Source organism: Vitis vinifera, chromosome 13 (genome assembly GCF_030704535.1).
Source record: "Vitis vinifera cultivar Pinot Noir 40024 chromosome 13, ASM3070453v1".
Classification (NCBI taxonomy): domain Eukaryota; kingdom Viridiplantae; phylum Streptophyta; class Magnoliopsida; order Vitales; family Vitaceae; genus Vitis; species Vitis vinifera.
In genome coordinates this window covers 11,355,792-11,381,280 of record NC_081817.1, presented here as the reverse complement: position 1 = coordinate 11,381,280, position 25,489 = coordinate 11,355,792, and the positions used below count along the sequence as shown (strand labels likewise).

The following is a 25,489-nucleotide window of genomic DNA, read 5'->3' as shown; positions in this document are numbered from 1 at the left end:
AATAATGAGACGTAAGTGCTCATTTTCCAACCGACAAATTGAAGTCGGAAGTTGATGTATGGCTGTTGACATATCAAATCATGAGCAATTTCAAGTGATCAAATCATCATGGCGAAATTGATTCAAGAAGCATACACTTCATCCGTAGCTTCCTCAACCACCATCTTTTCATGCTGCGTACTTGGCCCGTTCAGTGGAAACAAAATAACATGCAGAATATGGAGCATGAATTCAAATCAAAACTTCATACCCGGTACCCACAATGTAATATGCATAAAACCTCAAAAACTAGACCACAAAGCAAATGCTCATCAAGACAATTAAGTTGCTAATGACACTGATAATTTTCATAAAACAGATGAACTAAACAAAAAGGAATCACTAGTTTCCATTAACTCTTGCCATGTTTCCATTTTAACTCTTGGCAATATAAGAAATTCTGGCTGCTGGCTACTAGTGATTGGTGGCCCTGGTGTATATCTGCTGGCTAGCATGAGCTGATACCATCCTAATCGAACCTCTTGCCATCAAATCCTTGATTGCCCTGCGTGCTAGCGATCCATTAATCTGCAGATTTGAAAAAGATGAGGGTATCAGACAGACTCATCAGTTAACCATCCCAAATATCGATTTTGGCATTACTGCTGGCATTACAGTAGATGTCAATAGCTTTTTTTTAAAAATAAAAATAAATAATAAAGCCCTACCCAAGAATGCAAAAAAGATTGACGTTCTAAATATGCTAGTATTTGATTGTTTTATGGATAGATCAAAAGGCAATCAATCACAATGAAAAGGGTAACTAAGATTTTCAGCAGCCAGCATCCCATGGTGCTTCTACTTGTCTGAAACCGAAACGTGTCGCAACTCAATAAAATGATGATAGATGACTCAGAGAAATAAAGAGACTGTATTATATATATGTATACATATAAAGTAAAATATATTAAACACTAGGCCTCTTATAAATTTCTTTGCTGATATGGTTTTTGTGAGTTCCAAATTCTCTATTTTTCCCATTATCTTTGCTTGGACCAAATCTAACAAAATTGAAAATTTGCAAAGAAAACAGATGGCAACAGATGTCTTATGTCAATGATTATCCAGTTGTCACAACTCAGATATGATTGTTTTTAACAGGTGAAATGCAATAATAAAGCATACGATAAGAGGGTAGCAATTGATTCAAATAATCTGTTAGAAAAACAGCAGTTATGGTTCATCGATGTTGATTTATTTTGCGTAAGACTGTTAAAATAAAGAGTGTGATATGGCATCTGCATAACTTTCCTACATAACAGCAATCAGTAAACACCAAGGGACATAATCAGGAACACGAAAATTTCTTTCTTGTTATCATTCAGAAAACTCGTAGACAGATATACCAATACAACTTTATTAGATACATTTCAAAGTATCATTAACAAAAGCCAGTATCACGAATTGAAAATAATCACATAACAGGTCTCAGTTCCCACCCATCAACAATTCATACAAACACCAGTTCAATTACTACTAACTTAAGCATTAAATGAAGAAGGCATATGATCAATTAAAGATAAAAGATGTATCTTAAATCCCCTATTTTTAGCTTGTTTCGTTCTCCTTTTTTCCTTTTTTTCTTCTAAGGACTACTACAACAACACATAACAGTAAGTCGACTTCTAGCTATAAACTCTTTTTCTTGGAAATAATTTTTTTTTTCACTTAGATATCTTAATTTAGAAAGCCATGGAATGATCGACACCATAGCACATAAAGTGATTTCTATGCCAAAATCACACATAATGTATAAATGTCATTTAATACGAAGGACTAAATATGTTCCCAACCAAACCAGAGATGATCTAAGTTGCAATTTTAATTAATGAATGTTAAGATGAAAATACCTATCCAAGGACTGTGAACTGTTAGATATAGATTAAGACAGAAAAACGCAACATATACTGCTAAAAATTGCAAAACCAGAAAATTACCCTGAGTCTGTCGGACAGGATCGATGGAGTAATAAGCTTGTACTTAGGAACTTCAGAGAGAAGCTTGTCATAAGTACCTTGATCGAACAAAACCATGTTGTTCACCTTCTCCTTTTGCTTACCTTTGCTCCATTTCTGAGTATCAAGCACAATTGAAATCTCAGCACCCACTAAAGATGAATTAAAAACTCTAAAAAATTAACTAATTTTCTGTTTGGCAGAGAGAAAATCTATGAAAAACCTCATGTAAGTGGTTGCATTAGTAACCAGAGAGTTGGGGATTTGATGATTTAGTATTTCCAAGTTAACGAGATAAAAAAGAAGAAGAAAAACCGAATTTGTCTTATTTTCCCAAAATTTCTTAGCAAACAAACGGGGAATTAATCAGGCTTCGACAAACATGAGTTTCCCTCTTTCCACAGACTAAAACATAGCACTGAATACAAAAATCGTAAGCAATATCTTCAAAACTCAACAAGCTAAAAAAACAGAACGAAACATGAAAACCCTAACCCTAGAATTACCTTCTTTTTCTGTTTACCTCCGCCAGATTTGGCGGGCTTCGAAGACGGTGGAGGAGCCTTTTCCTTCTTCGGCGCCTACAACACAAACCAACTCACATATCAGTACCCCAAAACAAGAGATCTGTTTGTCTGCTGAGAAATTAAGACTTTCTTTCCCTACAGTTTCTTAGCAACCAAACACATAGGTGAAAAAGATACAAATCCAAGGAGAACCAGTCGGAAAATTTACCATGAAAACAGAAAAATGATCTGAGCTCGAGGAACGGAGCACAATGGGAGCTGCCCTATAGGAATGGAACAATTTATAGGGCTAGGGTTTTTAGATAGGCGGGTGTTTGGGGCTGGAGATATGAGTATTCCCGTTCCGGATTTAAGAAATACTAGTCCTTTGATGTTTTTTTTTTTCTTTTCTTTCGCGTGTATATATATATATATCACTTATAAATATACGAGTTGCTTTTCACTTTTTTATTTCTTGAAATACTAATAATCAATTTAAATAATAATTTAATGTTTTCTTTTCATTTTGTTACAGTTTTAATTATTTGATGTAACACAAATCATTCTTAAAATTATCATCACAATCCTAAAAAGCTATTTCAAAATTTAATATTTTTCATACTCATAATTAACTTAAATGGGAATTTAATCATTTTATTTTCTTAGGTTTGACATAAGTCATTCCCGAAATTGGCATCACAAACCTAAAAGGTAATGAAAAAATTAATCTTTTTATTTGCTTCCAATTTTTATTCCATCAACAGGGCTTTAATTTAATTTTTTTTAATTACTTGACATAAAAGACATCCGTATTTTATAACTTCATTTTGATTTTATATTCAAATTCAATACTTTATTTTAATTTTATATTTTTTAGGAATTTGAGACTAATCCAAACTATGGTAATCACTCTATAGGGGGGATAAATAGGGTAAAGGTCTCTTTTTGCAAATTTAAACAAGTGAATGCAAGAGACAATTATATGCAAGTATATAATAAACAAAATAAAGACAATTGCATATAATTTAAAAGAGTTAGGGAAGAGAGAGTGCAAATACGAGAGTTTATAGTGGTTCGGCACTTCTTTGCCTACGTTCACTCTCCTCAACCTCCTAACCGAGTGAGGGTTCCACTATCTTAAAGCTTCAACCAAGCTTCCAATCTCTTTACAATTGGATTATGGTTTCAATTCACCCTCTTGGACTTTTGGTTCCAAACACCCTTTACACTTTTTCAAGAGATATCCCTCTCTTGAACAACCTCTCAAGTGATACCCCTCACTTGAGAAAATTCATCACAAAAATATACAAATAATGATCTCACAAAAATCCTAGTAATAGAACTTTAGGCTCAAAGATACAAGAAAAACTAGGATTGAATGGTGCACTAAAGATATGCAAGTTATGAAACAATGGTGTACTCAAAAACACTCTTCAAAGGCTTAAATATAATCAAGAATGATTTGGGAAGGTTAAACTTATGAAACAATGAAAATTGGAGCCTTTTTATAGAAGAAAAAAGTCAAACTAGCCGTTGGGGGTTCAACCGATCAAGTTAGGGTTCGACCGGTTGACTAGCCGTTAGGAAAAGTGACCATTGGGCCTCAACCGGACCTCGACCAGACCTCAACCGGTTGAGGTTCAACCTTGACCGATAAGAGAAAGCCACTAGGAGAGAGAGAAAATTTTTGGCTTCCCTCAACCGGTCCTCGACCGGACGAGCATAACTGGTCGAGCGGTTAAACCGGTTGAGCCATTTTTTTTACTCAACACTCAACTTTTTTCAACTTAAAACCTTTTAACACAAGTTTGAAAATCATTTAACACAAGGTTTTAGTTGAAAACATGAAATCATCCGATTCTTAAGATATTTAAAACAATATTACTCTTACATGATTTTAGTGCATAAATAAAGAATGAAATGCATGAAAGTCCTAGTGCACCAACAACCTTACAAAGAAATCTTAAGAAGCTTTGGTCTTGAAAAACTCTTCTTTTTGAGGTGGTCTTCTTCTCCATGATTTCTCCTTGGCATGATTTGTCTTTGTGATTGCTACTTTGGAAATTGTCTTGCCTAATCACACTTGAAATATGATCATTAGTTCTAAACCTTGTTTTGTTATCATCAAAATCAAGATTAACCAAACCTTGGTTCCACAATATTCAAATTCAATCCTGAAAACTGCTCTAAAAAAACTATAAAAGAAAATTATAATGTTTGTGGGAAACCTCTTAAACCGGGCATTCATCTTTAGGATCCCCTCCAATATAACTACTTTATCCTTCATCTTATTTGACAAAAGATGATATGATCTATCAATATAATGTTTATTAGCCTCAACCATTGATTTTGGCTTATTTATAATATGTATGTAAAGAAGTCTAGTTATGGTAGGAGATCATCACAAAGTGTTTTTTTATTTTAGATTTAGAATTTAGATGAAAGATAGTTAAGGTTTGTTTGGAACTCTCCCATAAATTAGGTTTTTTTTTTTTTTTTTTTTTTTTAAAAATAACAAATTTGAAGTATTTTAAATCATATTTGAGTGTGTTTTGAGAAAATAAATAAAATGTATTTAATACTTATATTTATTATTATTTTTTTCTTATCCTAACCTATCTTTCATTTCTAATTAGTTTTTTTTTAAGGATGATATGATCTATTAATATAATGTTTATTAGCCTCAACAATTGATTTTGGCTTATTTATAATATGTATGTAAAGAAGTCTAGTTATGGTAGGAGATCATCACAAAGTGTTTTTTATTTTATTTTAGATTTAGAATTTAGATGAAAGATAGTTAAGGTTTGTTTAGAACTCTCCCATAAATCAGGTTTTTTTTATTAAAAAAAATAACAAATTTGAAGTATTTTAAATCATATTTGAGTGTGTTTTGAGAAAATAAACAAAATGTATTTAATACTTATATTTATTTATTTATTTTTCTTATCCTAACCTATCTTTCATTTCTAATTAGTTTTTTTTTTTAAAAAAAAAATTACATGAAACTTTATACTTTTTATAACCGTAATAGTGATTTCCATTCATTTTGAGATATTTAAATCTTTTAAACTTTTATATTTAATTAAATAATAATGAATTAATAATAACACTTATTATATTATAGATAATTATTGAATAAAAAGTTTCATCACTCATTTACATTATTTATTTAAACAAATTTAAATTTATTAAGAAAATTACTATACTGTTTTAAAAATATTAAGATTTTGATATAAAATTTACCAAAATGATGAAAAATATTCTATTGAGATCTTAATTCTTTTGATTTTTTAAATATTTTTAGAACAAAACTTATTTTTCTTTTATATATATTTCGTTTGATTGAATAACTTGATATATTATATATATTTTTTTATATGAAATTGTTTAATTTAATTTGGATTCTATTTTCTGATATGAAATTATTTAATTTAATCTGGTTCTATTTTATATCTTTACAAACAAAAAATAATAATAAGTTTTACAAAATATATAATAGTTATTAAAAACGAAATAAAAATATAATTTTTAATAGCATAATATAAGTCAAAGATTTTTTCATAAGAATTTTAAAATTTAACATATGGTAGACCCCTCTTTTCAAATCAAGTGTAATGGTTTGTTGTTACTATTTTATTATTACTATTTTTATAATTTGAAACAAAGGGCATTTTATGACCAACCGGGAGAGTGGAATTTTTCCATTTTTTTAAAGTAGGGGGACCTCTTTTCTGGAGAAAGACCAGCTGCATGGACGGGTGGCAAGGAGCATGGCTGGCCATGGTGGTGGTTAAAGATGACATGCTTCCTGATCGGCGAACAGGGGAGCGTGTAGTGGCTTGCTAAGGAAGACAAAAACAAGGTAGAAAATGGAGGATATTCTGAAAAGGGGTGAGGTTTTTTTTAGCGGGTTTTGAGAAGAGAGGTAGGGGGATTCTTTCTGGAGGGAGGTTCTTTTGCTGGAGCAAGGGAGGACCTGGAGAGTAGAGGAGCGTATTCTGATGAGGTTTACAGAGAGGTTTTGAGAGTGAAGCTTGGAGAAGGAGATAATAGAGAAAGAGAGTGGCTGCAGGTGAGCTTGAGGTGAGTTCCTTGCTTACTTTGATTTTTATACTCCTCATCTCCTTCCCATTTGTTTGCTTTGTATTTGTTTGTAGATTTGGGTATGGATGACGAGGGTTACACCCTGAACTCCGTTGATTTCTGGATCATGTTCCTACTTTGTTGTTGTTGATCTCATTGCCATTCTTGTGGTTTAGTTTGGGGCTCGTATGACTCCGCTTTATATACACTGTGCTAACCCAGTTTCAAGAATCCCACCTGTTTTGAGCCTCCTGAAATGAGGCCCTATATAGTTGTGTGTTGCATGTCATCCTACTGGTTCTAACCTCAGCATTCACTCTAACTTATGTTCTTGCTTTCATCTCTATATTCTCACTGTGATGGGTGGATTATTTGATCTGGGGTTTGAATAAAACGAGCCGAGCCGTACCTATGGTTTTGGGCTTTCTTGTTGATAGTTTGTGGTTTAAAAGGAAGATGAGGAGCTAGATGTAAGCAGAGGGGGACTTTTGGAGCATTAGTTACATTGCCGTGATTGCAAAAATGGAGAATGTTGGCTCATTAAAGAAGTTGAAGGAGATCATGGATTTGTGCCTTGACACGATCAGAAAGCTTGCTGACAATTGCATTGGGGTTCCAAGGGTTCTTTGTTTTTTTCATGATTGTTGATGAAAGGACTGGCTCAGTTCTCAGATCTTTGCTGCTGGAGTGTCTTTCTGTGGATTATGGGCAGAATTTGAGACTACGTTTCACTGTTTTCCCATTCCACCACCTCATCTATTCAAACCCATTTCCTACGCCAGGCAAAAGCCACCCTAAGCCCTTCTCAAGATCATACATCACAGTTCCCTTTCCATCATAACTGAATCCCAAACTGAGTCATTATACTATCCCTTTTAGCCACATGCTGAACGTACTCATCATGCGTGCACCTATGGCCATCTTTCAACGGTCACTCAACCTCATGCCACCATGCCCCTAACCCAACATATGACCATATCCATTCATACCCATTCTCCCTCACTTGCCCTATTTCCACTACTTTTCAATCCCTCATGTCTCCCCAACCCCTGTGGCTACGTGAAGTTGAAATGGAGGATCAAGATATCTGAATAAAAAGGGTAGTTATTGGAATCATTATACTTCCAATAAGCATGTGGTTGAAGCACCTATATCAAAATGACATAACATACCCCTGACAATATCTCTATGAACAGAGTTTGTGTTCTGAATGCGATTGTGGGTCCGAATGAGCCGCTGGCGGTTTTGCTTTACTTACCTCAAGCCGTGATTGCTTCGCGGAGAAAGTCCTGAGGAAACAAAAAAATCCCATGAGGGCATCAACCTCAGTATCCACTCGACGTGGCCTCAATCCCCATTTTGGGATCAGAGCAGTAAAGGAATCAACGAACCATATTGTTAAGTCTCGCTGCTGCCTTACAGAAAAATTGCCACGTATTGAGCCCAGAAAAGCTTTGTGTTGCTGACCACCCACTGTGACGTGGATTGGGTTCGGAGCCTTCAAGACCCAGCGTCCCATGATGTCCCGGAGCATAGAAAGCCATGTCTGTTGGTGGGATTGGAATGGATAGAGAGTTTGATTGCATGCATGGCGAAAATCCTTTACCAAAATCCAATTGCACGGGAATGACAGTGCATGATGTTGAGCTATTGACCGAATGGATTCCAATGGAGGCACGCAATCTCAGAATACAAGAAGTGGTTTTCCACTTTGTGGCTCTTCAAGATATAGTATACCTGGCCGTAGGTGAGGAGCTTTGACCCAAAAGACTACATTTAAAAAAAAAAATCCATACAGTACCCCTATTTAAAAAATAATGCCCAATCTAATGTATCTGTGCCACGTAAATTGCCACGTCATAAAACCGTAGTTGGTAACCACAGTTTTATTTTTTTAAAATTTAAAACCGTAGTTGGTGACTACGGCTTTGACTATTTTTAAAAACAGTTAAAGCCGTAGTCACCAACTACGGCTTTAACTTTAATTTTATATATAAATAAATAAATAAATAAATATATATATATATATATATATTTAACTTTAATTGATCTCATTATTTAAAGAATAGTAATATATGAAATTAAATAATTGAGGTCTTTAATTTGATATAAAAATATATTTTGATAATTTTATTAAAATATTTGGCACTACACTCAATATAAATATAATTAGTTATAAATATACTATTTTATACCCTCATAATGAAGAACATTATATTATTTTGTAACTTTGTGTAAAAATTAAAGGCAGTTATGCACTTGAACAAAATATAATACGACTTCAAGTGGGTAAATAATTGGAAAATTACTTAAATACAACAAAAATATTTTTTTTTCCATTTTTCTCCTTTCAAAATGGGATCAAAATGGAATGGAAAGACTTAAAATGTTAAACTTAAAATGCCAACCTAAAAGAATTTGTTTTTCCACTTCTTAAAATATAGAATTGTAGAAAGAAAATACATTTGTTTTTCCAATCAATTCACTATTTAATTTAATTGTTTTGGTAAATAGATGAAAATGCTTTTGGAATATTTTTGTAAATTCATTGATAATAGGAAAAATGTTTCTTATTGGGTACTAATGGGAGTTTTGGGCAAAAAATGATTTCTTTAAAACAGAAAATTCATAAAATAATTTTATTCTCAAAATAATTTTCAATGTGATGTGTGTCATATTCATGTAGGTATTCACATCACAAAACTGTAATTGGTAATCATGATTTTTGATTTTTTTTTTAAATAGTCAAAATAGTAGTTGGTGATCATAACTTTAAATTTAAACCTAAAACCAATTTTTTAAGTTCAAATTTTAAATCATGTGAATGTTCAATTTTTAAAAATTATTTTGATTGGAGGTTTAGATTGTAATTTTTTTTAATACATTATTTTTTCTATATCAATATAGTGTTGTTGTAACTAATTAGTTATAAATATAATTAGTTTAAATTTAAACCTAAAACCAATATTTTAGATTGTCAGATTGCTATATGCCGTTTGCTGACCAGGTATGTACCCACTCTCACTCTGGTCATCCTCTATGTATGTTCTGATTCTCATACGTGCGATCATACTGATTATTCATTGATTACCTCATCAATTGCTACGTCAGTTTCATTTTATTAATAGAGACCCGACTTTAGGGACTTAGAGGGGTGCTACGATCTTTATCGTACCTTCCCGATAAGTAACCTGACCCCCAAGTCTTATCTGGTTTTTCACATACCACCTTTTACAAAATAAGGAGTCATACTTAAGGTTTTCTTTCTTATTTTGTTTACCTTTTTAAAAATAAAACAAAAATAAGTGGCAACTCCAAGTCATTTTTTAATAAATAAAATCATTTTAAAATAAAAATCGAGCTCGCTGTCGAGTGGAAAACGCATGAGCCGAAATGCGGGGTCCACATATATATATATATTTTATTTTCTTTAAAAGAAAATGTATCATAAACCAATCATTAATTTTTTTATTTACTTTTCACTTTTTTCATTCCAAAAATGTCTTAAAAGTTATAAATTTCATTATCTTTAAAACCACACTATTAATATAATCCATGTTATAAAAATTTATAAATAAAAGTTCGAAAACTTTTCAAATTTCTTGTAATCATTTCATTTTTCATCTTTAAAGTTTGAAATTTTTTCTCTTCTTTTGTCATTCTTTATTCTTTTCAAAATTTTCTCTTCAGCTCTTTCAAGTATGCTATCCGTTATTTTTATTTTTATTTTTTTTTTAAAGATTTTTCTTTTTTTTTTAATCCATAAATTTCTTCCTCAAATTAAGTCATTTTTGTTATGATTTCTATTCAAAATCTCTCACATAAAAGAAAAAAAGTATTTAAATTATATATAAAATAATTAATTCAAAAAAATTTACAAATTTAGTGTAAAAGAAAGAAATGATGGGTTTAAATTAAGATTGATAAATGTTATGTTAAGGACCAAGATGGTATTTATTTATTTTTTTAATATAAGAAAATTGGTTAAAAAATAATTTTATTATCATAAAATTTGGTGCCAAAAAGTGTGATCTTATTTATATCTAATTCCATTTATTTTTTAAATTTGGTTTCATGTTTAATTCAATTATTTGATTTTCGATCTCTACCTGATTTCTATATAAAGTCTTGAAATAATAAATTCACATATTAATTTTTTTATTGTACTTTTTTCATATTTCTTACTAGTATATATATATAACATTAATGTGTATACTTCTGTATGGAAACAATTTATTAGTTGAAAGCCTACAATGAACTAAAAATCAAAAGAACATGTTAACTTCACCAGCACACATGTTATTTAGAAACATATTTGATAAATATATTTTCACTTTCTCCTTTGGCATGAATCACCTTAAATTTAAAAGGGTTATGTTTTAAGAAATTCTTATTTTTAAAAGAAATTATACCTGCATCCATTTAATTACTTTTCATATTTGCTTGGTTTGGGATATTTTTAAGACAAAAATGCCCTTTAATAAAACGATCAAAATACCATTAAAGTTCAACATACATTTATCTCTCTTCTAATTGCTTCAAAATCCTAACTAAATTTTGAACAAATAATAGATAAACAAATAGTCATTTATAGATGATGCTAGAAGTGTATTTTTATTACTTTTGTGTATTTTTTTTTCACTTTTTTGAGGTGTTGATAAAAATCAAGAGTGTTTGAAATTGGAAGGTTTGATGGTTTTTGAAGTGTAACACTATTTTTTTTTAGTATCTAGACATCCAATGGTATACCTCCATATCCCTTTAAGGGTGTCCTGTTTTTGAGGTTCTTGCATCCATGATTTTTTTTCTATTTTGTTCAATTTTCTTTCATCTTTTCAAAGGGTTTCACTTCTAAATCACTTTTAAGTTAATCCTAAACGTTTTTTTATTATTATTTTTAGACAAATATTTGTTAAAAATTATATAAATAACAAACGCTAAATTATATTCATGTGAAACAAATAATATATTAGCATATGGATTAAAAAAAACACATAAAAAAACTTGGAATTAGTTTTCAATTAACTACGCTTTTTTTTAATTGACAAATAAGTTTAGGAGAAGAAATTTTTTTGGAAAAAAAAAGAGAATTTTTCAATATATTGGTGATATTTAGGTGGGTGTGAGAGGAGGATTTATGTTTTAAGGTGAATGTCTAAATAAGTTAGATGTATAGAAATATGAATTAATTTCATTGAGATCCCTGAGGTTTAGTATAAATACACCTAACCATCATTAGTTTCAAATTAGTCGACTAACACCCCTATAAATTTATTCCTTTTATAAAAATTATTTTTTAGAGAAATTTTAGATAAAAATATTTTAAAGAGGAGTACAAAACAATTTTCTAAAAACTAAATTTTATTCTTTAAAAAATAAATTTTATATATAAAATATATTTATAGGGTGATGAAATTTGAAACCTATGATCACTTAATATATTTACACTAAACTTTAGGGGTCTTAATGAAATTAACCCATAAAAATATTAGATGGATGTATATATAATTTCTCATTTTTTAAAACTATATTTTTATTATTTGGTGGTAACAATTTGGGCATGAAACATATTTAGAATTTCATGCATTTCCCGTTATTTTTCAAGATACTCTCAAACTACCTTTCTCACTTAATGCGTCATACTTAAGTTTTTAACGGTTCTTAAATATTAAAATTACTGAATTTTTAAAAAATAAAAATTATATTTTCTTTGAATTTTTAAAATTTTATTCTCCTACATTTTATGATGTTTTCTTGACAACCAAATGGATCATTAAAAAAACCACCAAGTAACAATGAAGATAAATATTCTAAAACCGTATAATGATCATTTGACCGTAAACCACAACACAACATGATTTTAGTGGGTCAGAACCTTGGAAATTCAAATTGGTGTGAACAAGTACCTAAAATGAACCTTAGAAAGTGAAATCATAGAAAAAATATTTCTCAAATTTAAATGAAAAAAATTACAAGAAAGTATTTGGCATAGGATAAGAAAGATGAGGTTGAAAATGACACAGAGAATATAATAACATCGACAAAGACACCCTAACGATGACGAGAAAAGGAAGGCTTAGACGGAGAAGGCACCATAATGATGGTGAAATATAAGTACAAAATGACTTTTACAACAATGAAGACACCCCAACGATGTGGAGAAAAGAAAAGATTGGGCAGAGAGGGGCATTGCAACAATGGATGTGCATATGGTTTTTTTTTTCCCTTTCTTTCTTTTCTAACAAGTTGTATTTTAAAAATTTTGAGTCAAATGACAAATCAATTTGATAAAAAAATTGTGTTTTCAAAGGACTTATCAATTTAGGTAATCCCTTCAAGTCATTTTCACCCCTAGCTTTTCCTATTAAGTAATTTTTCCAAAATTAAAGCTTAGTTTCGAACCATTGAGTCACAAATAAGCTCAAATTAAATATGTCTTCCACTTTTAAACTTAGAGTTTGTTTGACAATGTTTTTTTTTTCTTTTTTTTTTTAAGAAAAAACACTTGATGGGTAACTTTTACAAAAACACTTCAAATAAAAACACTACTAAGCACACTCTCAATTTAAGAACTTTAAATTTGGAAAGTTTAACTCTCTTTGTACGTAGTCCATGGTGCAAAAAACTCTGACAATGGAACACTATGTATCAGCAAAAAACAATGGAGACCTAATGAAATCTGTCTTTACATCTCAACTCCAAGTTTAACTTACCAAAAAAAGAAAAAAAAAAAAGGAGTTTAGAATTATTCTAAATGCAACTAATAAGCTCTTTTCAACTCTTTTTTTTTTTCAATAGTTTTTTTATTCAAAAAGAAAATGACTTATAAAAATCATGAAAATTAAGGGTCATTTGGCCATGTTTTCTAATGCTTGTTTTTAAAATTTGTTTTTAGTAAAAAAAATAAAAATAAGAATGTTTGACAAGTTATTTTTAAAGATAAAAAACAAATAACTTGTTTGGATAAGTTATTTTTAAAAATAATTTTTCTATTTTGATTTTGTAAAAACATTGTAAATTCAATTTATATAATCTTAATTAAATTTAATTTAAGTCTTATTAAAAATAAAACATTTTTGTAATTATAAATAAATAAATTTTAATAAAACATGCATAGTAATATTATAATAAAATCATAAATTATATTTTTGTAAAATATACTATTTTAGTATATGTTAGAAAAATATGGATATTAATATTTTGTAATTTTTTGTTTAAAATAAATAATCATAATTTAAAAATAATAATTGTTCTCTTGGCCTCCTTCAAAAAGACAAAGTTGTGTAATATTTTATTTAGAACAAATAACAATTAAAGTTAATTTTTTTAAAAGTCAAGGTTTTCAATATATGCATTCATTTAGTATTTAATTACGAACATAATTGTGGACCCCGTATTTCAGCTCATGCGTTTCCCACTCGATAGCGAGCTCGATTTTAATATGAAAAATTATGATTTTTATTTATTAAGAAAATGACTTGGAGTCGCCACTTATTTTTGTTTTATTTTTAAAGGGTGAACAAAATAAGAAAGAAAAACCCTAAGTGTGACTCCTTATTTTGGAAAACATGGTCTGTGAAAAACCGGATCGGGTTCGGGGGTCGGGTTACTCATCGGGAAGGTACGATAAAAACCGTAGCACCCCTCTAAGCCCCTAAAGTCGGGTCTCTACTAATAAAATGAAGCAATCATGGCAATTGATGAGGAAAACAATGAATACCCGGAACTATCATGCACATATGGCGAATCAAAACATGTATATGGAAATACCGGAATGGGAATAGATACGTACCTGGGTGACGAGCCACAATGCGCTTATCAAAAAGTGAGGTTAGTGCACAATTAAGAAATAATTCCGAGCATGTCATAGAGCAGAATAAAATCAATCACACATGCAATTAAATCAAAGAAACAATCAATCAATCATAAGGAAAACACATATGTTGGGCCCCCACCAAAGTCCGTTTATTTCGCATGACTTAATGTCACAGATTCCATTATTCTGGAATTATGAAAAATTCGTTCACACTTATTAAAATCAAGAGGAGCAGAAGATTGTTTGAAAGTCAGGGCGGAATTAAAACTATTTGGGAGAAAATTAGATTTTTGAAACTTATTTGAAAATTGGAATCTCGAAGATCACTAGAAAATTGGAATTTAGGAATTAACTTTAGGAATTGGAATTTAGGAATTAAATTTAAAAGAAATTGGAATGTTGAAAATTATTTGAGAGTTTTGAACTATTAAATTATAAAAATTGGAAACTTGGAATTTATTTGAAGGTGAAAGTTTTGAAAATAAATAAATAAAATGATGATAATAAATAAATAAATAAACAAATGTGAAAATTGAAAATTTAGAAATTAGAAATTAAATTTGAAAATTGGAAAATTAGAATTTCGGAAATTGGGAATTAAATTTGAAAATCAAAATTTTGAAGAATTATTTAAAAATGGAATTTTAAAAATAAAATATATAATAATAACGAAGATAGTAATTATTAAATAAATAAATGTAAAAATTGAAATTTTAGAAATTGGAAATTAAATTTTAAAAAATAAAAAAATGAAATTTCGGAAATTAGAGTTTTGAATATTAAATTGAGAAAATGAAGTTTGAAAAATTAATTTTAAAAGAATTCAGAATTTTAAAGATTAAATTTAAAAATTAAATTAAGACATCAACATATGAAATAATAAAAAATAAAAAAAAGAGAAAAAAATTGAGATTGGTAGTGGGTTGGTAGTGTCCGTGGAGACAATGGAAATTAGAACATGGAGTGCAAGATGGCTTTTCATGTGATGGCTAGCTTTTATGGGTTAAGAAAATAATAATAGATAAATAAAAAAATAAAAAAATAAAACAATAAAGAAACACATTTGACTAATGATGAGAACTGGGATGGAGGCTTCTAATGGTGCCCTCATTAAATGCTGCTCCCAAAATCAAAGACAAATTGGAGTTAGCCTTAATGACATTTCATGAGAGAGAAAAGCTTCATGTTCCCACTGTGCAGTCTTGCCGGCATCCCCTCATCGCTGCACAGCTCCGCCAAGAACTCCGACGGAGATCTTCTTGTTCCTCCACAAAAATACATCAACGCGTTTTCCTTCGCCGAGAACTGTGTTAACTAGCTTCTCCCGTCCAAAAAGGCAAAAATCCTTGGCTTTGATGGAAGACGGCGAGAATGGCACCCGCGAGATTATCCAAAAATGATGCTTCTACATTCCTCAAGGATGAATCAATTAAACACAACTTTCATCTAGAGAGCTTCCTCCCAATCCCGGAAAAAAAAATCCCATTCCCCTGTTTATATATATATATATATATATATATTTTATTCTCTCACCCAGATACTCTTTTCAAACATCCCCTCCTCTGTAAGACCTTTTCCCTTTCCTTTTTCTTCCATCTTCATTTCCTATTGTTTGGTTTGTCCAGGTGGGGTAGAAAAGAAAAAAAATTGGGAATATTTGTAGCATAAATAGGTAGCGAAAATCCCATCTTACAGTCACGTTAACTTGCTTCTCAATATTAAAACATTGAAACCAATATTTTTATCTCATGCACCAGTATGCGAAATATCAGTTCTTAGACAAATAATAACATAACAGAATCATGAGAATATGTATAGCGAGATGAAATAAAACACGAAAATTGATTTCGAAAGCATAGCATTCACTAACCTGTTTGTTGTCCACCCCAAAATGGCTCTTAATGGTGTCCTCTGTTTTTTCCCCTAGATAAAAATCTCTCTCTGTTCTCTTTTTTTTTTCAGCCGTTGCCCCCCCTCCCCCCCTCCCCCCTTGGCAAGCCCCAAAGAAATACCTATCTTTTTTCTCTACTGGCAGCTTCTCCTCCAAGCTGTCTCTCGCCGCCACCAGCAGCTCGCCTCATCCCATCCCATGGCCGCCCAAAGCAGCTCGTTTCCCAGGTGGTCAGAAAAGTAATCATGATAGCAAAATAAAAATGGCCAAAAAACCTCATTCCCGGGAGGGGGTCTACAAATATGCCCCTCTTCGGTAGAGTTCACGAGTATAAGAAATGAACACTGGAGTGAAAAGAAAGTATGAATAGTGAGTAGAATGAAGTGAACTCTACCGAAGAACCAAGGAGACCCCCATAGGGATAATAGTGAAATGCAAACTCACTCAGGCTAGCAGACTAACACAAAGGCTCTAATCCTAAAACAAAATGATGTCTCAAAATGCCTCTGCAGCCACACTAGGGATCCAAGCTCCCTCACTAGGGATCCAAACTCCCTCTAAGACGTCTCCAAAAGTGACTCGAAGATCAATGTCAAAGATGAGTAACGGTCGAACCACCCTGGAGTACAAGAAAGAATGTGCCCGAAGGAGACTGCCCTATGTGAACTATACGAGAATGCCAAGTGTAGGGTGCCCAACGACATGATCGAAATATGTGTCACAAACTCAAAGAAGTATGTCATGTGCAGTGGAAGGGAAAGTCTAGAAGAGCAATGATGAATAGGCGATAAGCACCAAGTAACCAGGTGAAGAAAACGACTCTAAACGCCCAAAATGAAGGGAGATGGTGACTAAAAAAAATGTCTGGATGACTATGCACAATGGCTTTAAATGCCAAATCTGGAAATGTGACTCTGAATGTCATACTGAAACAAAGACCTGGACGTCGAACTGACCTGATAGGAAGAATGAATGATCGATCTATATGGGTGTGGTCCCGACTCAAACTAAACACAAACTGATAGGAAAATGACCGATCGATATGGGTGCGGCCCTGACTCAAACAGACATGACAAGATAAAAGATAAGAAGATGGTCGATCGATATAGGTGCGACCCCGACTCAAACTGACACGATAATTACCGATCGATATAGGTGCGGTCCCAGAAATTGAACTGACATGACAAGGAGATGGCCGATCGATATCAGTGCGGCCCCGACTCAAACTGACACGATAATGACCGATCGATATAGGTGCGGTCCCGACTCAAACTGAACTGATAGGAAGACGACCGATCGATATAGGTGCGACCCCAACTCAAACTGACACGACGAATGACCGATCGATATAGGTACGGTCCCAGAAACTGAACTGTCATGACAAGGAGATGGCCGATCGATATAGGTGCGACCCCGACTCAAACTGACATGATAATGACCGATCGATATAGATGCGGTCCCGACTCAAACTGAACTGATAGGAAGATGGCCGATCGATATAGGTGCGGCCCGACTCAAAACTGACAAGACAAATGACCGATTGATATAGGTGTGGTCCCGAATTTAACTGACACGATGATGATCGATCGATATAGGTGCGGTCCCGACTCTAACTGAACTGATAGGAAGATGGCCGATCGATATAGGTGCGGCCCCGACTCAAAACTGACAAGACAAATGACCGATTGATATAGGTGCGGTCCCGAAAACTGAACTGACAAGGAGATGGCCGATCGATATAGGTGCGGCCCCAGACTCTAACTGACATGACAAGGAGATGGCCGATCGATATAGGTGCGGCCCCGACTCCAACTGAACTAACAAGGAGATGGCCTATCGATATAGGTGCGGCCCCAGACCCTAACTGACAAGACAATGACCGATCGATATAGGTGCGGTCCCGACTCAAACTGAACTGATAGGAAGATGGCCGATTGATATAGGTGCGGCCCCAACTCAAACTGACACGACGAATGATCGATCGATATAGGTGCGGTCCCGACTCAAACTGAACTGATAGGAAGATGGCCAATCGATATAGGTGCGGCCCCAGACCCTAACTGACAAGACAATGACCGATCGATATAGGTGCGGTCCCGACTCAAACTAAACTGATAGGAAGATGGCCGATTGATATAGGTGCGGCCCCGACTCGAACTGAACTGATAGGAAGATGGCCGATCGATATAGGTGCGGCCCCAACTCAAACTGACACGACGAATGATCGATCGATATAGGTGCGGTCCCGACTCAAACTGAACTGATAGGAAGATGGCCAATCGATATAGGTGCGGCCCCAGACTCTAACTAACAAGACAATGACCGATCGATATAGGTGCGGTCCCGACTCAAACTGAACTGATAGGAAGATGGCCGATCAATATAGGTACGGCCCCAGACTCTAACTGACAAGACAATGACTGATCGATATAGGTGCGGTCCCGACTCAAACTGAATTGACAGGAAGATGGCCGATCGATATAGGTGCGACCCCGACTCAAACTGACACGACAAATGACCAATCGATATAGGTGCGGCCCCAAACTCTAACTGACATGACAAGGAGATGGCCGATCGATATAGGTGCGGCCCCGACTTAAACTGACAAGATGATGACTGATTGATATAGGTGCGGTCTCGACTCCAACTGAACTGACAAGGAGATGGCCGATCGATATAGGTGCGGCCCCAGACTCTAACTGACATGACAAGGAGATGGCCGATCGATATAGGTGCGACCCCGACTCAAACTGACACGACGAATGATCGATCGATATAGGTGCGGTCCCGACTCAAACTGAACTGATAGGAAGATGGCCAATCGATATAGGTGCGGTCCCGACTCTAACTGAACTGATAGGAAGATGGCCGATCAATATAGGTACGGCCCTAGACTCTAACTGACAAGACAATGACCGATCGATATAGGTGCAGTCCCTACTCAAACTGAATTGACAGGAAGATGGCCGATTGATATAGGTGCGGTCCCGACTCAAACTGAACTGATAGGAAGATGGCCGATCGATATAGGTGAGGCCCCGGACTTTAACTGACAAGACAATGACCGATCGATATAGGTGCGGTCCCGACTCGAACTGAACTGATAGGAAGATGGCCGATCGATATAGTTGCGACCCCGACTCAAACTAAACTGAAACTGACAGGATGAATAATCCGATCAAGTGGCCGAAAGCCAAAGGATGCTAAGATGAAGATACCAACAGACCCGACCGGAGGGGATATGCCCTAGTATGACAACTCATGAGGATCGACAACTAGGTCGAAAGATAATGAAGCTTGTGAAAGGTCCGATGAACTCGGAGAAGGAGGGTATGCCCCAATATGCAACTCTCGGGGTCGACAACTAGATCAAAAGTGAATGAAACCTGTGGAAGGTCCAATGCTCTCAGAGAGGGGGTATGCCCCAGTATGTGATGATGAACAGACAGAGATGCAAAATGCCTCAAAACTACTGTACTCAGAGATATGCTCATCCATCATGTAACGAAAATGTCCAACCTCGAATAAGTAATGCCAAACAGGACCATGTATCGTGACACCATGCTGACTAAACAGAAATAACTGACGAATAAAAACAATGATGACCAGTGCTCAAAATGAGAACAACAAGCAAATCAACACTCAATCATGCCAACTGTCAAAATGAAAGCATCATCACTACTAAATCAACAATCTGTTAGGCCTTGCCATCATGGAAGATGTTGAACCTAAGGTCCAAAAGATGTATGAAAACACAACCAAGGTGATCGAGGACTGATCTACGTCTCCTCCTAATCGAGAAAAGGGTGAGGTCATGCGTCACGGTGGGATGTGTAGGATAAAATAAGGTGATGATCAGGCTCTGGTATGATAGGAGGCATGAAAGTATCCAGGGTGAAATAACTGAGTATGAGATGAAAGGTATGTATCCAAGATCGTCCAAGTATGCCGAGAAGACTAGACCCGAGGTGCCAATAGCTCCATAATCCATCAGAAGTAATAACCATGATCGGAAAGTCAAATCTCGATGTCAAAACATTCAACTAGGTGGCTATGCCCCAGTATGCAATGAGGACAACATGAAATAATCCAATAATCTCCATATCATCTAGTAGATGCTCCAATGTAAAGAACCAATCTGATCTCTCTCCAAAAGATGGATATGCCCCAGCGTAAAGCAGTGCATCCGAGTCGACAACTGCTGGAGAAGATCATGCTAGTGTATACGTCAACAAATCAATCAATCTCAAGTCTCACTGCCAAAAATGATAATATCTCAACATGATCCATACGAATAAGAATCCCCGGGCTCTATGAATGTGAATGAGGTGGCTATGCCCCAGTGTAAACCACCTGAAGTGACTATGCTCCAATGAAAAATCAAAGTCCATCACCGATGAGAGGGCTATGCCTCAAAACAAATCGTCATCTCAAAAATCTACCATCAATGAGTAGAGTGTGTCACAATGCAGAGTATCGAGTAGAGTGACTGTATCTCCCTCTCTGAAGTGGCTATGCCCCAGTGTAGGGTCATCCCACAACTCCTAATCCATCATAATCCACACAAAGAAACAAACTGACTATGCCTCAGTGTAAAGCATCATCCCGAAAGAAAACGTCATCGATGAGGGGGGTATGCCCCAGTGTAGATAACGGCGCCTCTGAAAATCCATCACTGATGATAGGGGTATGCCCCAGTGTAAATCATCATCTCAACTCTACATCCATCATGCTCCGAGAAATAATCACCAACCAAGCTCGAGTACTGCCCATGTGTGAGTCGTCAAACACAATGTGAAGTAATGGCCTCAGGGTGGTCTTCAGACACGGGACGTAACGTAGGCCAAGGTAATAGGGTGAAAGAAACGAAAGGAAACTAGACTCAAATATCCCAATGATATAATCTCCCTACCCCTCATGCATGAGATGCAATGCGTAGAAAATGTCATGAGTCCCAGACCTAAGGGTCTCCACACGAAAAGTGATGTAAATGAATGGTCACATCGAATGAACAAGTATGATGTGCGTGTACCAATCCCAAGTCAAACATCAAGCAGGATGAGAAAAGAAAGAAATCAGAAGAGCTAGGGTGGAATGGAGGAACAAAACAAAGATACAAAAAAACAAAGAGATAGAAAAATGAGTGATGGTCAACCTACATCAAAGCATAGAAAGTAGTCACATCCGAAATAGATGAAATGATGGTAGAATAGGGACCCAGAGATACTAAAGAAAAGTCGCTCGTCTCTCTCACAAAAATCGAATGGATGACTCATACTCTCACCCAAAATATATACCAAGATAGAATCTCATAAATAAGCTCTCATACGAACTCTCTCTAACACATGAACTCAATAAAGCAAACTAGCACATTCATACATGTGCTCAATGGAAAACGGTATAATGAACAATACATTTTTTTTTTTTTTTTTGCGCATACTCTGATCAATAATGAATGAACTCCCACGAAAATACATACCCAAATGATCAAACCCTCTCCACATACGAATGCAGCATGAATCCTCACTAACAAGACAACCTCTCAAAATAACATCTCTGAACCACTGCCCATGGGGTGAATGATAGGAGAGGATGTGACAATCCTCCATGCAGTGACGTGTGAAAAACCATCACCCAAGGTGAAACAAGGATAATGTCGAGTAATCAATGAGGAAAGGAAAAGACAGAGAACGAATATCACAAGTGGTGATATATGATATCGAAAAATAGTGATGAAATGATGTCCAAGTGGAAAATATCACAATGAAGAGTGAAGAATGAGGCTCGAATATGTATGTCAGGTCTGGAACTCATGACGTATCTAAACATAGCATGCAAACACTACAGGGTCCCCAACCCGGTGTAATAGGTAAATGAGGTGATGAAAGAAAAGACTATGTACTTGTGTGAGGCTCAAAGGGCTAGCAACGGGTAACTCTATATGTGAGGGTGATAAAGTAAATAGACTCATGAAATGATGGCCACCCATCCTTTGACCAAAACCTCGAACATCATGCTTTCAATATCTCACATGGTCAATACTAAAGACTGGCATCCATCCAACATAGTCATGGCGACTCCTCTGAAATCGTGCGAAAAGCTCCCACTAATGCTCTATGATAACCGTCAATGTCCTCTGATAATCACCTCACTCCATCATCATAAGCCACTCACCATCGTCTCATAAAATCACCATCTCTAATCATCTCGACTCTCTAAAGTCGCGTGCAATGACTCAAATCTAGATGCTCCATGATAACCCCTCTATCTCAACAATATCGTCAAACAATCAAGCCACTCTCTCATCATGATCCATCTATCATCGTGTAAAGCTCACCTCGGGTCTAACCATCTCGGACTCTACCTAGTCAGATCTAGGAAATGATGGAAAGAAAAGACCATGGTACTGTAGCATGATAAGGCGAACAAGGGTAGTAAAGTCGTGTAATGGTACCAAAGGGTGGTGTCATGTCAGGCTCAAAATGGGTAGGTCGTCAAGTCCACAGAGTCAGGGTATGGATATGGATATGGATATGGTACTGCTCTGAACGAAAGGTGAAATGGGTCACAGTCTCGAACTCCCTAAGTCGATCTCCTAATCTTAGGTCAAAAGGCTCAATATCCTCCATGATAGGTTAGACTAAAGTGATCATGATGTATAAGTGAAAATATGTCTCAAATCAAAAGCATAGCACACATCAACGCAAGATATGCAAAACATACTCATTAGAAAAGAGAATAACACATACTCAAAATAAAAAGATCATATCACTAAATGAACCAAATGAGTACATCATGTGTGAAGCGATAGAGGACTACAAAAGATTAGACTCTCAACATGAACTACAAACAACGACTCTGAACCAAACTGGACTCGACAAAGCGACTCTGATGAGCTAAACACTGGACCCGACAGATCGGGAACGACTCTGATGACGACCATAAATCAAAATGGAAGGTGCTCTGAGCTAAATCGTTGCAAAATGATGTACCCACGTCAACTGAAACAAAGTCCCCAACCCGAGGTGTCCCAAAATACCATGCGACCATCAATACCATCAACATCCAAATCAATCTACTGAAGACGAGGAGGAGGAGGAACTGCATGTGTAGAATGTGCAGGCAGGGGATTGGTGGTCACACTTGGCCTAGCCAAGTCAACCACCCCTGAATCGATCAAATCCTGTATCGCATGATGGAGTGCTAAACAACGCTCAGTATCGTGCCCCGAGGTTTGATGATACAAGCAGTGCTCATGTGAACGGAAATGAGGAGGAATAGGATGGGGCAAAGGTCTCGGCGCCAAAGGAGCAATCACTCCAGCATCTCTGAGCTTCTCAAAAGCTCTAGTCAAGGTCATGCCCAAGGGAGTGAACTGTCTCGGGGGCCTCTGTGTATATGGTCTAGGCGGTGGGTGAGTAGCGGCTCTCGGATGTGGTGGTCGCGGCTGCATGCTAGTCTGAGCAATGTAAGGCTCCTGAGCATAATCCAACTGATACTGACACTGTGGAAGAGAGAAAGGAGCTCTGACTGTAGGAGGCCTATAAGCAAAGTGATGCGCGGGCCTCTGGTGCCGATAGCTAATAGCACCAACCTCTCCAGATCTGGTCAATGGTCCAATCAGCTTCTTCCCTTTACTGTCAGGGGAAGTAGCAGTATCTGTCCATAATCCTCGAGCCATAGCCTCCTCTACACTGAAAGCAGCATGAACCAAACTCCTAAGATCCTGAAATGGGATGCCCACCAGACGCCTAGCAAACCTCGGCTGTAGGTTCCGAAGAACCATATCAATCTGATCCTGCTCCTTAGGCCGGTCTATCATACCAACCACCTTCGCCCTCCAACGAGTGATAAAGGAAGAAATAGACTCATCTGGCCTCTGTCTGGTGGCCTTTAACTCTCGTCTAGATACGTCAATATCGGCACTGAAAGCGAACTGGGTCAGGAACTCACGAGCCACATCCTCCCAAGTGCGGAGTCTCGAAGGCTCAACTGAAGCAAACCATCTCTGAGCTGCCCCACTAAGTGACATGGGAAAGAGGGCCACCAGCTGTGCATCATCTATCCCGTGCGCCCTCATGACAGTGCTGTATAATCTCAAGTGGATCTTGGGATAACCAATCCCACTGTAACGCTCGATGTCTGGCATGCGAAACTTGGCGGGCAAGCTAGCCGCCGGTATGCCATCTCTGTCATCCCAAGTCAAACCTCCGTCCTGCAATCTGATCCGTCTCATCATGGACTCAAGCCTCTCAACCTTGGCCTCCTGCTCGGCCAATCGAGTATCCTCAATAGTAGGAACCATGGGAGGCGGGACTGTGACAGTAGGTGGTGGAATGGTCTCATAATGATCTGCTAGATGGAATGGAGTACCAAGTGAAACCCCAGGTGGACGAGTCTGTGCTGTCTGAGATGCATGAGGAATCGTCTCGTCAGTGACCACGCCAGCCGGATGAGGATCCTGGCGAGAACTCTCTAACTGATCCAAGCGTCTACTGACTCCAGCCATGAATTCCTGAATGGAAGCAAGTGTAGAAGCTAGCTCGTCTGACATCTCAACTGAACTATCTGAACTCGGATATGAATCTGCTCTGATCAATCGTCCTCGAACTCTCCTCCAGGAATGTAACTCCAGACTCAACCGACCCCTAAACTGACTCCCTACAATGTAAACAAAACGGATGAAGGACACGAGATAGAACACTAAAAGACGATAATACAACATACAAGCACATGGTCCTGAGGTGGCAATAAAAAATCTGGATATATGACGAGAACTCTGGAGTCATAAAGGTGTCTACTGTGAGATGGCTACAAATGTGACTAGAGAATCTCCATCAATAATCTGAGATAAAAGAGGTGTGAAAAACACATTATCACGAGATCAATACTCCATTTATAACCACATATCCTTGAATCAACCTTCAACTCGAGCTCCATAAGACAAAAAAATGGTAAGGTGATCAAGACAACTCTCTCGAAAAAAGTGTGAATATGAAAACGTGCATTTCACCTTTCCGTAATGAGAATATGAGCATCGAGTCGAAAATTGAATCAAGGATCAAACAAAGAATGAGGTATTGGGATCGTGATAGGTGTACAGTGCGAAAACAAGAAGATCATGATGGATGAACATATCCCGAAGTATCAAGTAAGTGTCAACAAAGTGAAAGGATGCGTCGAGCCAAAAAAGAAA

At 35.8% G+C, this 25,489-nt stretch overlaps 2 protein-coding genes across 2 annotated transcripts; both read right to left on the bottom strand.

The window, feature by feature from the left end:
- Window positions 1-210: 210 nt before the first annotated feature.
- LOC100249356 (small ribosomal subunit protein eS25) lies at window positions 211-2,897 on the bottom strand. Its single transcript, XM_002267275.5, has 4 exons — window positions 2,730-2,897; window positions 2,501-2,575; window positions 1,977-2,111; window positions 211-567 (listed from the first exon to the last, which is right to left on the bottom strand). The coding sequence occupies exons 1-4, from the start codon at window positions 2,730-2,732 to the stop codon at window positions 454-456; spliced, it is 327 nt and encodes a 108-aa protein (XP_002267311.1). The 5' UTR covers window positions 2,733-2,897; the 3' UTR covers window positions 211-453.
- A 12,721-nt stretch (window positions 2,898-15,618) lies between these two features.
- On the bottom strand, window positions 15,619-24,847 carry LOC104881210 (uncharacterized). Its single transcript, XM_010660561.1, has 2 exons — window positions 23,396-24,847; window positions 15,619-15,807 (listed from the first exon to the last, which is right to left on the bottom strand). Exons 1-2 carry the CDS (start codon window positions 24,845-24,847, stop codon window positions 15,619-15,621), a joined length of 1,641 nt encoding a protein of 546 aa, XP_010658863.1.
- Window positions 24,848-25,489: the final 642 nt, after the last annotated feature.